The 17900-nt window shown below is 38.8% G+C and overlaps 1 protein-coding gene across 8 annotated transcripts in view; it reads right to left on the bottom strand.

The window, feature by feature from the left end:
- Positions 1 to 17900, bottom strand: part of RAPGEF6 (Rap guanine nucleotide exchange factor 6) — a 210992-nt gene that overhangs the window by 56804 nt on the left and 136288 nt on the right. For 7 of the 8 annotated variants that reach the window (XM_073010711.1, XM_073010712.1, XM_008014336.3 and 4 more), the window contains 3 exons: positions 15590 to 15697; positions 12927 to 13130; positions 9877 to 9985 (listed from right to left, as the gene is read on the bottom strand). In XM_073010711.1, the coding sequence (XP_072866812.1) occupies positions 9877 to 9985; positions 12927 to 13130; positions 15590 to 15697 (421 nt within the window). The remainder of the gene's footprint in view (positions 1 to 9876; positions 9986 to 12926; positions 13131 to 15589; positions 15698 to 17900) is intronic. The other variant, XM_073010713.1, reaches the window with a different exon arrangement.

Raw genomic sequence — 17900 nt, 5'->3', positions numbered from 1 at the left:
TTTGGTATACATGGGGTGGAGGTCCTGTAAACAACCCTATGCATATACCGAGGGATAACTACATATGTCACTTGAGATGTGACCTCACTACTATAGTCAGGTTCAGATGTAAAATTTAGATGAGAAAAGCTTTGTTGGTCTTTATTTTTACTTTTACCAAAAAACAGTAATTTTGTTTATTTACTGATTGATTGATTTTGAGACGGAGTCTCACTCTGTCGCCCAGGATGGAGCACAGTGGCGCAATCTCAGCTCACTGCAACCTCCACCTTCCGGGTTCAAGCGATTCTACTGCCTCAGCTTCCAGAGTAGCTAGGAATACAGGCACGTATCACCACACCGGGCTAATTTTTGTATTTTCAGCAGAGGTGGGGTTTCCCCATCTTGGCCAGGTTGGTCTCAAACATCTGACCTCAGTTGATTCACCCACTTCGGCTCCCCAAAGTGCTGGGATTACAGGCATGAGCCACCATGCCTGGCCTAATTTTGGTAATTTAAATTTGGTAATATATAACGATTCCTCACGGTCACATTTATGACGCTATGTCATTTGGTAAAGCTGCTAAAAAATATCCATTTCAGTGGTCTGAACTAAACAAGTAAACAACCAATCATATCTTAGATACTGCTTTTTTTTTTTTTTTTTTTTTTTTTGAGACAGAGTTTCGCTCTAGTTGTCCAGGCTGGAATGCAATGGTGCAATCTCGGCTCACCACAACCTTCGCCTCCTGGGTTCAAGCGGTTCTCCTGCCTTGGCCTCCCGAATAGCTGGGATTACAGACATGACACCAACATACCTGGCTAATTTTGTATTTTTAGCAGAGATGGGGTTTCTCCATGTTGGTCAGGCTGGTCTCGAACTCCTGACCTCAGGTGATCTGCCCGCCTCGGCCTCCCAAAGTGCTGGCATTACAGGCATCAGCCACCATGCCTGGCCCTTTTTTTTTTTTCTCTTTTTTTGAGAAAGGGTCTCACTCTGTTGCCCAGGCTGGAGTTCAGTGGCAAGATCACAGCTCACTGCATCCTTGGCCTTCCTGGGCTCAGGTGATCCTCCCACCTCAGCCTCTTGAGCAGCTGGGATTACAGGAGTGTGCCACCATGCCAGGTTAATTTTTGTATTTTTTTGTAGAGATGGGGTTTTGACATGTTGCCTAGGATGACCTCGAACTTCTAGGCTCAAGAGATCTGCCTGTTTCAGCCTTCCAAAGTGCTGGGATTACAGGCATAAGCCACCGTGCCTGGCCTCAGATATCTATCAAGTCTACCTAAGTCTGGTGAATTATTTCATCCTTAATGAGGGTGCAGGTACATTTGGGAAATTACTTTTTTTTTTTTTTTTTGGAGACGGAGTCTCCCTCTGTCGCCCAGCCTGGAGTGCAGTGGCCACGGATCTCAGCTCACTGCAAGCTCCGCCTCCCGGGTTTACGCCATTCTCCTGCCTCAGCCTCCCAAGTAACTGGGACTACAGGCGCCCGCCACCTCGCCCGGCCAGTTTTTTGTATTTTTTAGTAGAGACAGGGTTTCACCGTGTTAGCCAGGATGGTCTCGATCTCTTGACCTCGTGATCCGCCCGTCTCGGCCTCCCAAAGTGCTGGGATTACAGGCTTGAGCCACCGCGCCCGGCCCAAGGGAAATTACTTTTTTAGCAATCTATTTGTCTACACCAAATTTTTGCCTTGTGAGGATGGCTACATCTCCTTGGGATAAAGCAAAGATAAATCTGTATAAGGTAAATATCTAGCAGTGATGAGTCATGGCGCTGAGGAAGTCTGAATTACAGAGAAATAGTGGTTGTGTATTCTTAGAATAGAGTTAAATGTCTTCAGCTGCATGAGCTGTGGAAGCAAACACTCAGCTTATCATTAGATATAGCTTTGAGCAGTATATGCGGCACCTTTTTTTATTTTTTAAGCTATAAATTATGTAAACATGCCCACTGAAAAATCCAATCACAGAGAATTTTTCTGGAAAACAACAGAAAAGAAAAGCAAGAGTTTCCCACGAAATCAAAGAACTTACAAGTAAGACAGAAATGGATAAAGCCTTAAGAATGGATTAAAACATTTACAACTTGGTATTCACTTGTAAATAAAATCTGGACTGATTTGAGGGTTTCAACAGAAGGACGGTATCACATTACCAAAGCACAGTGCAAGTTTATGAAAAGCACATTTTTCTGCTTTCAAAATGATGGAGACTTTTTAGAAGTTACCTTCCATACAGTCTGCATGATTAAAATAAAGTAAAATATTTTTAAAATTTCACTTTATTTTAAGCCATATGGTAATAATATATATATACACACACGCACACATGTGTGTACATATATAAATATGTACATTTATATATGAATTTTTTGGAAACAGGGTCAGGTGTCACTCTGTCGTCCAGGCTGGAGATCACAGCTCACTGCAGCCTTGACTTTATGGGCTCATGTGATCCTCCCACTTTTGCCTCCTGGGTAGCTGGGACTACAGGCATGTGCTACTGCGCCCAGCTCATTTTTTCTATTTTTGTAGAGATGTGGTCTCACTATGTTTCCTAGGCTAGTCTTGAACTCCTGGGCTCAAACGATCCTTCTGGCTCGCCCTCCCAAAGTGATGGGATTATAGGGGTGAGCCACCATGACCGGCCAATACTTTTTAAATCTAAAATTCAGACATTCATTCATTCATTCAAAAAATATTAACCTATAAATATAGGTCAGGTACTTCACTTGATGTTTGTATAATACTCCTGTTGTGGAACTTACAGTCAGTCTAAGACACATAAAACATAACCAGAGGAACTACTTAAAACAGCAGGAAAGGGCAATCTTCCTTAAGCAAGTCAGTCACCTTGGAAAAAGAAATAAAAAAGATGAGATTTTAACTAGGCAAAGAAGGAGAAGGATGAGTAATCCTAGGTAGAGAAAATCTCAAGTTCAAAGTCCCTGTGGTAGAAGGAAAGTTCAAGAAAATGAAAATGACTAGAGAACAAGGTAGAGATGAGGCCAGATAACGCTACGCTAAAGTATTCAAATTTTCTGTTGGAGCAACAGGAAAACTTTGAGGGGGCAGATTTCCTTAGTAGTGTGTATATAAGGTAACTGAATTATTTTTAAAAATTGTTAAATTTGGCTGGGTGTGGTGGCTCATGCCTGTAATCCCAGCACTTTGGGAGGCTGAGGAGGGCAGATCACCGGAGGTCAGGAGTTCGGGACCAGCTTGGTCAACATGGTGAAACTCCACCTCTACTAAAAATACAAATATTAGCTGGGAATGGTGGCAGATGCCTGCAATCCCAGCTACTCCAGAGGCTGAGACAGGAGAATCGCTTGAACCTGGGAGGCGGAGGTTGCAGTGAGCCGAGGTTGAGCCATTGCACTCCAACCTGGACAACAGAGCAAGACGACTCTGCCTCAAAAAAAAAAAAAAAAAAAAAAACCTGTTAAATTTCTCCACTGGACCTGAGTATGTAATTATAAGTAAAAATGTGTGGAGCTTGTAGTTTGTTTTAAAGAAGAGAAACAACTGTGTTAAATTTAAAAAAATAGGGACAAAAATGAAAGGATAACGAGCACACAGTTACAATGCTATTAAACAGCAGCATCAGACATTGTACATAAACCAAAAGTAAAAGTGCCAAAGAATCTATAAAAGCTTAAATTTGACTACATAAAAACTAAAAATGTCTCTCTTCTTACATACATGTATATGAGTTCACAAACACAAGGAACAAAAGTTAAAACACAAACCACTTGTGGAAAATACTTTCAACTTTTCAACTCTTTAAAAAGAGTTGAAAGATACTATTTTAATTTATAAAGTGCTCAAACAAGTCAATAAAAGATGAGTAACTATAAACAGGGGCAGATGAAATTAAAAGACTTTATAGAGGCCGGGTGTGGTGGCTCAAGCCTGTAATCCCAGCACTTTGGGAGGCTGAGGTGGGTGGATCACGAAGTCAGGACATTGAGATCATCCTGGCCATCACGGTGAAACCCCGTATCTATTAAACAATACAAAAAATTAGCAGGGTGTGGTGGTGGGCACCTGTAGTCCCAGCTACTCAGGAGGCTGAGGCAGGAGAATGGTCTGAACCTGGGAGGCGGAGCTTGCAGTGAGTGGAGATTGTGCCACTGCACTCCAGCCTGGGCGACAGAGCGAGACTCCATCTCAAAAAAAAAAAAAAAAGACTTCATAGAAAGTAAATGCCAAAACACACAAAAAAGGTGCTCAACCTTACTTGCTATTAAATAACATATATCGAAATTTAAAAGGCTGATTATACCCACGGCAGAGGCTTTTTTTTTTGACACAAAGTCTTGCTCTGTTGCCAGGCTGGAGTGCAGTGGTGCGATCTCGGCTCACTGCAACCTCCACCTCCCAGGTTCAAGCGATTCTCCTGCCTCAGCCTCCCGAGTAGCTGGGACTACAGGTGCCCGCCACCACGCCCAGCTAATTTTTGTATTTTTAGTAAAGACAGGGTTAGCCAGGATGGTCTCGATCTCTTGACCTCGTGATCTGCCCGCCTGGGCCTCCCAAAGTGCTGGGATTACAGGCGTGAGCCACTGTACCCGGCCAAGACACTCTTATACACTGATGAATGAAGCATAGATTGTGATAAAACTTTCAGAAAGTAAAACCCTGTAGTGTCTGTCAAAAGTAATTCCACTTTGAGAAATTTATCATATAGATGGATTATATGAGCATAAAAGTACAAAGAATTTTTATTATATCTCTGTTAATAGCAAAAGCTATAAACAATCGAAAATATCTAGCAATATGACATTAACTCAACAGATTATGGTGATAATAGAATTCTATGTAATAATAAAAATTATATAACAAGTAGGTCTGTATGAACTGATGTGAAATGGCACAGAATATTGTACACAGTATGGTTCCACTGTATATCTATTTTTAGTATTTTAGTTTTCAAAATATATGCACGTATTACTTTTATTAAAACTCAAAAAGACAAGTTATCTGAGAAATGGGATTTTGGGATTTAGAGACAGTCTTACTCTGTTGCCCAGGCTGGAATGCAGGGACACAATCACAGCTCATTATAGTCTTGAATTCCTGGGCTCAAGTGATCTTCCTGCCTCAGCCTCCCAAGTAGCTGGGACTACAGGTGCACGCTACCATGCCCAGCTAAATTTTAGTGTTGTGCAGAGACCAGGTCTCACTATGTTGCCCAGGCTGGTCTTGGAACTCCTAGCCTCAAGCGATCCTCCCGCCTCAGCCTCCTAAAGTGCTAGAATTATAGGCATGAGCCACCATGCTTGGCTAGAAGTGGGATTTTTATTTTATTATTATTTTTTGAGACAGAGTCTCACTCTGTCACCAGGCTGGAGTGCAGTGGCGTGATCTTGGCTCACTGCAAGCTCCACCTCCCGGGTTCACATCATTCTCCTGCCTCAGCCTCCTGAGTAGCTGGTACTACAGGCGCCCACCACCACGCCCGGCTAATTTTTTGTATTTTTTAGTAGAGACGGGGTTTCAGCGTGTTAGCCAGGATGGTCTCGATCTCCTGACCTTGTGATCCGCCCGCCTTGGCCTCCCAAAGTGCTGGGATTACAGGCATGAGCCACCGCACCCGGCCTAGAAGTGGGATTTTTAAAGATATTAGAAAGCTGAGGAAGCCAAGAGGAATAGATTAATTAAAATTCCAGAATAGGAAGAGAGTAAACAGATTGCCAGTTGTTTTCTTCTCTGGGTGTATTTGCTTAATCTAAACATGAGGTGTGGGTCAGGTAGAGGAACTCTTCGAGGAGAAAGAGAACTTCAGATGGCTGTGAGCGCTTGCATGGAACTAGAATACAATGAAGCCTAAAAGCAGTGTCACTTTTCTCGACAGGACAACTGCTATTAGTAGGAGTTCCCTTTTCTCACTCCTTAAGCCAGGCCTCTCCTGAGTACTGTACCACAGTAGTCACATCCAGGTTTCAGGTTGCCTTGAGTCCAACCTAGGGCATACTAGAACTAAAATAATAGTGAATTCATTGCTGGTGGCGGTACTTTGAATTACAGTATTCTTTTGTGAATTGCCTGTTGCTATTTGCTGTTCAGAGTTCTCAAATAAGTGGGTCACGATTCTGTCCAGGTTTACTACTAAGCTCAGTGGGAGATGAAGGATGGTTTGTGTTTACTCCATCTTATCTGGAAATGGAATACTTAATTTGATTTTTATCTTCATGGACATAAGATAGCAAACTTACAATCTGTGTCTGATATTCTGAAGCACCTGTGCTTCTGTTTCTGTTGGTTCTGGCTCATACTGACTTTTAAGAGTACCTCATAATCTTTGCTTGACTCTGTTTTTAAAAAAACTATTTTTAGAAATAACAAGTTGCTGTTAGTATCCACTAAAAAAGATATTTATTTTCTTTTGTCAGGCACCTGTAATCTAAATCCAGGGCCAAAACTGTAAGTTTTCCTGGGTCACCTAGATGGTCAGTTAGGTACAGCCCACATCCACTTCAGACAGAGCTTTTCAAAGTCTCAATCCTAACGAAGGTTGTAATGCTATAGTTTTGGGCACTGAACTACAAACCTGTAAGTTTATCAAGGAGTTCCTCTCAGTTGTATTCTATGGATGGGAAAATGGCCCTGGAAAAAAAGACGTCACTTTGGGATACGGTCCCAGGAGTGGGAAAAGGCTTTGACACATCCAGACTTTTTCACTATCTTTTTGGATTGTTGTTTATAGTTTTTCATATTTAGTCTAGCTCTTTTAAGTTGTCTTCAGTCAATACTGGAAGTAGAAAGTTGACACAAGTTTTGTTTAACACATTTTCCTCAGCTCATAGTAAGGCCTTTGAAATATGAGTCACACCTTTCTTTTACTCTGGGATATTCTCCGCTATTATTTCCTACATATCTTCTTCCTCACATTTTCTTTTGGATATCCTGGAATAGAGCTTAATTTTACTTTGTCTTTTTGTTCCACAGTCTGGGAGATTTTTCTCAACTTTATTATCTATTCTTTCAAATGAATGTTTTTGTCTGTAAGTTATTTCTTTCTCAATGATTGTTGTTTATTCTTTCCTAATATCCTGTTCTTGTTTCAACAGATAATTTTTTTTTTGAGACGGACTCTCGCTCTGTCCTCCAGGCTGGAGTGCAGTGGTGCAATCTCAGCTCACTGCAAGTTCTCCCTCTCAAGGGATAAACTTTTAAATTGCTCTGTGCAGCGTTCTAGAAATGTTTTTCTTCTCTTCTTTAAATATTTCTCCAGAATGTGTAAGATCACTCATTAGGTCTCTACCACACCCTCTCAATGATCCTGATTCTCCTTATGCTTGGTGATCCCTGAACGTCGGTTTTAAGTAATATAAAAGGACCGAGAATGGTTTGCTCTGGTATCGTGTCTGGAGTTGGTTCCTTCCGGTGGGTTCTTAGTTCGCTGACTTCCAAGAATGAAGTCGGGGACCTTCATGGTGACTGTTACAGCTCTTAAAGATGGTGTGTCTGAAGTTTGTTCCTTCAGATGTGTCCAGAGTTTCTTCCTTCTGGTGGGTTCGTGGTCTTGCTGACTTCAAGAATGAAGCCGTGGACCTTTGTGGCCAGTGTTATAGCTCTTAAAGGTGGTGCAGACCCAAAGAGTGAGCAGCAGCAAGATTTATTGTGAAGAGCAAAAGAACAAAGCTTCCACAACATGGAAGAGGACCCGCAGGTTGGCCCTGCAGGCTGGGGTGGCCAGCTTTTATTCCCTTATTTGACCCTGCCTACATCCTGCTGATTGGTCCATTTTACAGAGTGCCGATTGGTCCATTTTACAGAGTGCTGACAGGTGCATTTACAATCCTTTAGCTAGACACAAAGCACCAATTGGTGCATTTTTACAGAGTGCTGATTGTGCATTTACAACCCTTTAGCTAGACACAAAGCACCGATTGGTGCATTTTTACAGAGTGCTGATTGTGCATTTACAACCCTTTAGCTAGACACAGAGCACTGACTGGTGCATTTTTACAGAGTGCTGATTGGTGCATTTGCAATCTGTAGCTAGACAGCAAAGTTCTTCAAGTCCCCACTTGACCCAGGAAGTCTAGCTGGCTTCACCTCTCAGTATCACTGAACAAATGTCTTCTGGTCACAGCTTTGCTTTTTGTAGCTCTCCAGACTGCAAGTTTGATACAGGATGACCTAACTGCTCAACTCTATTTCATGGAATGCCAGAGTTATTAGGGATTTATTATGGGCATCCCCACATCTAGAGTAAAATGCTCCATTTCTACAAATATTTTACAAGTATTCTGTTGTAATTTAATAGATAAATTAAAATTCCAGAATAGAAAGAGAGTAAACTGAGATTGCCAGCTGTTTTCTTCTCTGGGTGCATTTGCTAAATCTAAACATGAGGTGTTTAGCTTTCTCCTTGGTGTTTTGCTTTCCACCTAGGGTAAGGAAGAAAGAGCTGACTGCTATGTTCCCCCTTTGTGGCACCATGTAACCTCTATCCTCTGCCATATCCAACCTAGGGTTCTGTTGACCAACTGCTTTCCCGCTACTCAAAGGGTTCTGAGGGTATGACTTCTGTCTTTTGCATCCTTCAGATCTACTTTTTCTGTATCCCAGAGTTCATGGGGGTTCACACTATCTCTGTATTTTTATTATTTTTATTCAGAGTATTTAATACCAGTTAGTAATCTTTATGTGACTGGTACAAAAGGTTTAAAGGTATTAGATGCTTAGAAGAAACCTAGGAAATAGTGCTAGAGAAATTGAAGCTTGGAAAGACTAAATAATTTGCTCAAAGAGAGCAAGTCCTGCTTTCATATTTTTCGAAACTGGAAATCTCTTTCGTTTAACCTAAAAGTTGGCATTTCTAGATACTAGTACAAACTCCAGGAAATCAAAAAATTCTGAGGGCTTACTTACTTATTCTATGCTAAAGTAACATAATACTAAATTGCCAATTGACAGTTACATACCAGATTTAACATGATGTAATTCAGTCAAAGGGACTCAAAAAGAGGAAAAAACCCATGTTTCATTTTTCATTATGACTAAGCACAATATAAAAAAGCCAAAGTGAAAAAAATAAAACTCACACTTTCTTTCCATAGGCATAGCTTTTAAAGCCAACTCTTACTTCTCGAATTGTAACCTAAACAACCTAGAGAGATTGTTTTCCTCCCTACTTCATAAGGACTCTTAAATTTTCTTTGATATTTCAATTGCTATATGATTTTACTGTTACTCTTTTCAGAATTTCTGCAAAAATCCTAAAGTGTCTAAGGCAATCAAATGACAGTATATCTTTCCTACACGTTTACAAAAACAAACAGTAGATTTGGTTAAAAGTATGAGCTTAGTCACTGATTTAAATATAAACATGATAAAAACACAACAGAGGCACTGTAATCATTTTTCCACACAAAGGTAGAATATGCTTTTATTAGAAATCTGTAATTTACTGAGTACTCAAGTCAATGCTTTACTCAGTTTATTTCCATAAAACAGCTAATCTGGCATTCATATTACTTCAGAAAGCTAGCTTAAAGATTAGAAGTAGACTGATTTGCACACTAGCTGGGGGAAAACATGCCTGCTTATAACTCCTTAGTTTTATTCAGGTTATTCTACGTTTCATTCAGTATCCCTCCAGCAGAGTATATAATATATGCTCAGTAGGAATTTCATAAATGACTAACTGTAGCTATACACCTATTTTAAAACTTACTTTTTATCAAAATAATTGAAAACATAATGAAAAATGAAAATTCTAGAATACACAACAGTTCAACACAAAAGATTCTGAAACTAGATTAAGAGCTTAGACAAAAACATGTATACACTTTACTATCTTTTTTTCCACTGTAATGACTTTTCTATTACCAAATTAAGAAGAAAGAGTTCAGGCAATTTTTACAACAAAACTCACCAAAAATGTTGGTCTTCACAGTAAGTGCAAGATGAGTATTATTCCTCAAAATTTCAAGGGCTTTCATAAATGTAATATTCTCAAAGTTTTGTCCGTTTACTTCCATAATCTCAAAAGTATTTAAAAAATACCAATTAGTACAGAACAGTATTAGTTACTCCTACAACCTTAAAAGTTTGTTAGTGAATAAATAAAATGAAACTTGAATAAAATGTACTCCTATGTGAACAACAGTTATCTCTGTGAGAATTTGGACTACTGTATTTCTTTTTCTCTACATTGTTTTATTTTCCAAATTCTTTACTATAAACATTTTTTAAAATTAATGCCCTCTGGGATCACACTGAGGAAATTTTAAAAATACCCACACCAGATGGTTTATGAAGGAAAAAAATTAATCATGGCAGATCAGCTCATAAAAATTATTGCCTGCAAATGTATATACAAATTTGTCAAATATTCTCAATGTAAATTTATTGCATTTCAAAGAGAGGTAATCTTTTAAAAGGAGTACTCTAAATATATTTAATATGATTTTCTGCCACTGATTGAATCAGGCAGCCAAATAGCAAGAAGCACAACTGAAATGGGTTCTTCTTCCAGGTAAACACTGCTGACCCTTCACAACAGGGCTTCCCCAATTTGGCTGTACCTCAGAATCACAGAAGCAGTTTATTTTAAGAAGTACTGATTCTAAGGGAAAAGGATAAAAAAATTTAGCAAAAACTAGTCAAAAACTAGTCAGAACAGAGGGTGGATCTAGGGGATCAACATAAAAATTTCAAAAGAATAAGAAAAAGAGTGAAAAAAATATTAGGGAAAGGAAAAAAAAATTCCATAGAAGTTAAATTCCCAGAGTTGAAAAAAGACTTGCATCTATGCACTAAAATGTCTTATCTAGTACCATGCAAAAATAATAAAAAGACATCTATTTTTAAAAACATATCCCAATGAAATTTCTGTGTTCCAAGGAGAAAGAATAAAGTATCTATAAACATCATTGTGGGAAGATAACCCAAAGGTACCTACAAAAAACTCTTGCAAAGAGTTTGGACTTCTCTTGGGCAACGTTAAGTTGATGTGATAACTTTCTGTGACTTTAGTGTTCTGAGGGAAAAGTCACTGTTGGAAAAAGATGTTATACTCCATTGAACACAAGTATCTTCAGGAAGGCAAGAACATATAATACTATATCACCCATCTGTTCCTTAAAAAAGTACTAAAAGAAGTACCAAAGATAACTGAAATGAATTGAAATGGGGATATACAGTGCAAATGAAATGGAAGTGATCAATGAAATCAGTTAAACAAGTATAAATTTCTAAATGCTTGTTTAAAAGCTTATGAAACTTAATGCAAATGTCAAAAGCCTTCTTGAAACAGAAGATACAAAATGTTAAAAAATAACAATAATAATGTAGATCTAAAATCTCAGATCATTTCAGCGGTAGTTGTGAAGATTGAAGGAAGAAGTAAAAGCATGATAAATTTCATTCTCAGGGATGATTTTACTAGTGCGCGCACGTGTGTGTGTGTGTGTGAAGAATTAGATTAAATGTGTCTGTGATACAAATAACTGAACAATAAACATACTGACTCCAGGATCCTAGCTGTTAGACATTCCTAATGAGTAGTCTGGGGTAAGGCCCAGAAAACTCTACTGTGGAAGCTGTCCTGGGAATTGTATGCTGTTCAGCAACATCCTCAGCCTCTGTCCACCAACATGCCAGTAGTAATCCCCAAGTCATAATAATAAAAAATATCTGCAGACATTGCCACTAGTTGAGAAGCACTGTTCTAGAGTGTAGAACCTTTCATAATATGAATGAGCTCATAATTTAAAAAAAATTATAGCATGTCTCAGTTAAAATAAAGCCACATTCTAAAATGAAAGAACAAAATTTTAAATGGGGAAAAAGCAAGTTTCCTAAATGATTCTGATGATCAGGCAGATTTGGGAGATCACCCTTTGAAGTACATGAGAATCATCTAGCGCAGAGGTCCCCAACCGCCAGGACACAAACCCATGGCCTTTTAGGAACTGGGCCACACAGCAGGAGGTGAGCAGTGGGCCAGTGAGCATTACCGCCTGAGCTCCACCTCCTGTTAAATCAGCAGTGACATTAGATTCTCATAGGAGTGTGAACCCTGATGAGAACTGCAAATGCAAGGGATCTAGGGCACTCCTTATGAAAATTTAACGTCTGACTGCCTGATGACCTGAGGTGGATCAGTTTCATCCAAAAACCATCTCCATCCCCCCAGCTCCAACTCCCTGGTCCGTGGAAAAACTGTCTTCCACAAAACTGGTCCCTGGTGCCAAAAAGGTTGGGGACCACTGATCTAGAGAGTTTTGTTAAAAATACAGATGTTCAGACATCATTGCTTAAGAATGTGGTCAATATAATTAACAGGATTGAGAGAAGACTGGGAATTGCATTTTTTATGTAACAAAGTTGCCAGCAGGTCACATTTCGAATAGGCTGCTCTATACTTTCCTAATGCCTACACTAAAAGAATAAATCACCATCAAATTCCTAAGAGTGTCTTTTTTCCTAGTCCCCCATTTGGCTCACTTTGCTTATGGATATAGTTATGTTACCATATGAACATAATTTAATGATTACCATAACCTTCAGTAATCTGCAGCCACTTACATTTGAGAGTGCTATGAGGTAGAAGTGCTGTCTCCTTCAAAACTTGCAAGGGTGCTAATTCATATATTGATCGTTCTGGAGTATTCTCAAGTTGCCAGCTTATACAGTTCCCTAATCCATGAAGGACAGGCAGGCCCATTCAAAGGAGGTCATGTTGATAGAGCTCAGTAGACCATGTTATTTCTGGTCACACTACACCAAATTTTCCATTAAAAGTAATAAATATATGACAAATACATTTTAAAAATAAACCATATGCAGATACTACCTCTAAAAAAAGGCTCAGAAAAATATTTCCTTAAACTGATCACGCTTTCTGGAAGATGAGAACAAAAGCAGCAGGCACAATACTTTTAAGAAGGCTTGAATATAAGTGGTTGGTTATCTGCTTACCTGATCACCACGTTTCAGTCCTGAATCAGCAGCTCTGCTACCAGGTTCTACTCCTTCAACAAAAATACCAAATCCCTTCTCACTTCCTCCATTAAGGCTGAATTGTAGAGGGGACTCACGGGAAGCCTTCTGCAGCACAACCTGTCTCCACTTAGCCTTTGCAGCACAGGCAATATTCAATAACCGGAGATGACCATTCATCTTCTGTAAAGCAGAAAAGGGTAAATGTATATAAATGTATCTATTCCTACAGGTTTTTAAAAAGTCACCTAAAATTATTAGAATTAGAGTTATAAATATACACGTATAAGCTGAGGTAAACAAAACTGAAGAAGGGGGCACTCCCACTCCAAAGCACTCTCAATGAGATTTCTTAATATCATTATAAGACCTTTAAATTATCATAGGTTAAAAAAGATTTCTAAGCGATGTCTCAATTACAGAGAGATGACAAAAAATTACTTATCATTTCTTAAACTTTTCCTAATACACACTCTTCCCCCACCTTGCTTATCTCCTGGCTGTTATATAAAACCAGAATCTTTAAAACCTTTATTCAAAACCTTGAATGACTTGAACCACCTTTTCAAATACTGTTCAAAGAAACATTCAAGTTTTCACCTCGTCCAGAAAAGACTTTCTTCTTGTATTATTTTAGCTCTTCCTTAAACTCAGTAATAGTCTGACTTCCAGTTCTAATTCCAGTTTCAATTGTCTCAAATAGTGTTAATATGTGCAAATCTCATGTCAATCACAAAAAGCTAAAGTTGTATTTTTTTTAAAGCAGTCACCAAGTCTTAATATTTGTTCTGATCCTACATTAATGCCTTTGAGTATAAAGTAGAATGCAATGAATACCTGATGGCTAACTGACTAGTGGAAAAAAAATCTCATAACTTTTTTTTCCACACTCTGATGTCCCTTGAATATTTACACAACCAACACAGGATGAGTCAAATGATAGTAGAGTGCCTCTATAACCCTTAATCAAGTTCCCAGTGTTGTTCACTCTCCCCATTTTATATAGAGCACATGTGCTGCTGAGAAGTCAACAGGAACCATGGAGTAACGAAAGGGACCAGATTTGTCAATTTTTCCCACTTCATTCAACTCAATCCACTTATGCTCTGTAACTAATAATTACAGCTCTTGAGCATTTGCTAAGTGACAGGTTTTGTGTACAGACTGTTATGCTTATCAGCTCATTATAATCCTTATAACAATCTCAATGAACTAGGAACTACTATCTTTACAAATAACACAACTCAGGCATAAGATCAGGCAATCTGTCTGAGTTTACAACTCTAGCAAATGGAGGAGCTTGAACTGTACTCCTAAAACACTATGCTACATTACTACTTATTTCCTAAAATTTTAAGTTACTTGGAGCAGGTAACCAAGTCACAGCTCAAAGTTTTATATCTGACAGGGAGAATAAAATGAATTCATGAATAGCTACTGTGGACTTTGAGGGAATTATCTTAGGTGCTGTACATTTAGAAAAGGTGAATCCCATGTAGAAAAGAAACGTAGAAAGTCTTAATATAGATTTGATATTTAGGATATGCACTGGAAAATGAAACAGTTTCAATAGGTGAGGAAAAGAAAATTCTAGCATGGTCTGGATGCAGAACTGGAAAATAAAATAAAATAGTTTGATTTGGCTATAATCTAGGGTACACAGGAAAAAGGGCAAAAAGGTAGGCAAGGGACCTGAATATATGGGGGAGGAACTGCTTTGGTAGTAAGTATAGTTTACTGACAAAGAGAATAATAGTCATCACACGTGTGTTTTAAAAGCAATCTTTTGGCCACACAGAATGAACTAGAAGAGCAACTAGAACTAGGATCAGTTAGCAGGTTAGGTTATTATAACAGATCAGATATAATGAAATAATTAAGCCCTAAACTAGGCAGTAAAAAAGAAATGGCTGAGAGAGACCATAAGAAAATATGTGAACATACAGGTATATGACTATATCAGTGACCTAGGTGACTTTAGCAACTGACTGGAAATCCTGGCCAGGGAATTCAAGAGAGTGAGGGTACACATATAACACCAGGTTTATAAGCCTGAGTGACTAAGAGATAAGAATGTCATTAGTCTTAATACAGAAATGGAAGAGTAGGGCCGGGCGCGGTGGCTCACGCCTGTAATCTCAGCACTCTGGAAGGCTGAGGCGGGCAGATCACGAGGTCAGGAGTTCAAGACCAGCCTGGGCGATATGGTGAAACCCTGTCTCTGCTAAAAATACAAAAACTAGCTGGGCGTGGCGGCATGCACCTGAAGTCCCATCTACTCAGGAGGCTGAGGCAGGAGAATTGCTTGAACCCAGAAGGCGGATGTTGCAGTGAGCCAAGACTGTGTCACTGCACTCCAGCCTGGGCAACAGAGTGAGACTCTTGTCTCAAAAAAGAAAAAAAAGAAAAAAAAGAAAGGGAAGAGTCAGGAAGGAGTGTAAATATTGTTTTAATTAGGGTGGTAAAGAATAATAGAACAAAATAGAACAAAATAGAACAAAAGTCTAAAATATAGATTTGGAAGTTCTAAGAATGGACATTTAAGACAAAGGAGATGAAAGCTACTGCTGTTCTGAGTTTGCTGGTGTTGGGGGTGGGGAAACCACGACACTCTGAAGAATATAAATTATTTTTAGCCTTACTGTATCCTCCAGATTTTTTTCAAATTCCTCTAGAAATCGAGTCATAGCAGGGTCACCTTCAAAATCATTAAAATGATTATTTACCCATAATAATACAATCCGTGTCACCTGTGGAAACATAAATAGGCAGCATACGGTTATAAGAGGCATTCCTTCTGCAAAACTAGATTCTAAAAGCATGTCTAAAACTCATGAAGAACTGACAACCCTCTTGATTCCTCCCTTTGTAAAAAAGGCTCATTCTAATAGAAAGGCATGGCTTAGTTTGAGCTTTTGCTTCCCTGTGTACAGAAGTAACAGAGCCAGGATTCTGTCCACTCAGTGAGAAGACACAAGCCTGTTTGTTAAGATAAAAGAAGTACATAGAATATCTATTTCAGGTAGCACCTTAAAATGCAGACTTCATGTCATAAAGCAGGCAATCCTATCAATCAAAAATCCATATCAAAAGCGTTTCCATGGTCAAGAACATGTTTAACCAAAATTGTAACAAAAACAAATCTGAGTCTTGTGCGGTGGCTCACACCTGCAATCCCAGCAACTCAGGTGGCTGAAGCAAGGAGGATCCCTTGAGTCCAGGAGTTTGAGACCAGCCAGGGCATAGCAAAACCCTGTCTCTATAAAAATTAAAAAACAAAACAAAAACTCTTAAAAATCTGAAACTTCTTTCATTATAAACACTGTAAATTTTCAAACTGCAGAATCGTTTACTTTGCTCAAGAAAAGTTAAAAATTAAGCTGATTTGAATAATGTGCCTAACAATGTAAGGAATGAGCCGTATTTTTTTAAATTGTGGTAGAATCCACATAAAATTCACTATTTTAATGATTTTAAAGTTCATAATCCAGTGGCATTTAGTACCTTAACAATATTATGTAACCATCACCACTGTCTAGTTCTGAGTTCTGGAACATTTTCATCACTCCAAAAGAAAACCTCAAACTCATTAAGCATTTGCTTACCATTCTGCCCTCTCTCCAGCCCCTGGCAGCTACTAGTCTGCTTTTCTGTCTATTTGTCTGTCCTGGCTATTCCACATAAATGGAATCATACAATACCTAGTCTTTTGTGACTGGCTTCTTTTACTTAACTTAATGTTTTCAAGGTTCATCATGGTATAGTAAAGTATTAGGTACTTCTTTTCTTCTTATGGCTGAATAATATTTTATTGTATGGCTATACCACATTTTGTTGATCCACGATGGGCATTTGGGTCATTTGGCTATTGTCAATAGTGCTGCTACAAATATTTATGTACAAGTTTTCATTTGCACACGTGTTTTTCATTCTTTGGGTATATACCTAGGATTAGAATTGCTGGGCTATATGGCAACTCTATGTTTAACTTTTTGAAGAACTGCTCAAACTGTTTTTCCGCAGAGGTAATACCATTTTACATTCCTATCATCAATGTGTGTAGGGTGGGGGTGGGGAGGCGGGTTCAATGTCTCCATACCTTAGGCAATGTCTGTTACTTTTTCTTTCTTCCCCCTTTTTAAAAGCCATCCTAGTGGGTGTAAAGTGGTATCTCATTGAGGTTATGACTGCATTTCTCTATGATTAATGATGTTGATTCAAGATGGATTCAAGACTTAAATGTTAGACCTAAAACCATAAAAACCCTAGAAGAAAAACTAGGCAATACCATTCAGGACACAGGCATGGGCAAGGACTTCATGTCTAAAACACCAAAAGCAATGGCAACAAAAGCCACAATTGACATATGGGATCTAATTAAACTAAAGAGCTTCTACAAAGCAAAAGTACCATCAGAGTGAACAGGCAACCTACAGAATGGGAGAAAATTTTTGCAATCTACTCATCTGACAAAGGGCTAATATCCAGATCCTACAAAGAACTCAAACAAATTTACAAGAAAAAAACAAACAACCCCATCAAAAAGTGGGCAAAGGATGTGAACAGGTACATCTCAAAAGAAGACATTTATGCAGCCAACAGACACATGAAAAAATGTTCATCATCACTAGCCATAGAGAAATGCAAATCAAAACCATAATGAGATACCATCTCACACCAGTTAGAATGGCGATCATTAAAAAGTCAGGAAACAACAGGTGCTGGAGAGGATATGGAGAAATAGGAACACTTTTACACTGTTGGTGGGACTGTAAACTAGTTCGACCATTGTGGAAGACAGTGTGGCGACTCCTCAAGGATCTAGAACTAGAAATACCATTTGACCCAGCCATCCCATTACTGGGGATATACCCAAAGGATTATAAATCATGCTGCTATAAAGACACATACACACGTATATTTATTGCAGCATTAAATACAATAGCAAAGACT

Source organism: Chlorocebus sabaeus, chromosome 23, assembly GCF_047675955.1.
Source record: "Chlorocebus sabaeus isolate Y175 chromosome 23, mChlSab1.0.hap1, whole genome shotgun sequence".
Lineage (NCBI taxonomy): Eukaryota > Metazoa > Chordata > Mammalia > Primates > Cercopithecidae > Chlorocebus > Chlorocebus sabaeus.
This window is presented reverse-complemented; position numbering and strand designations above follow the sequence as displayed.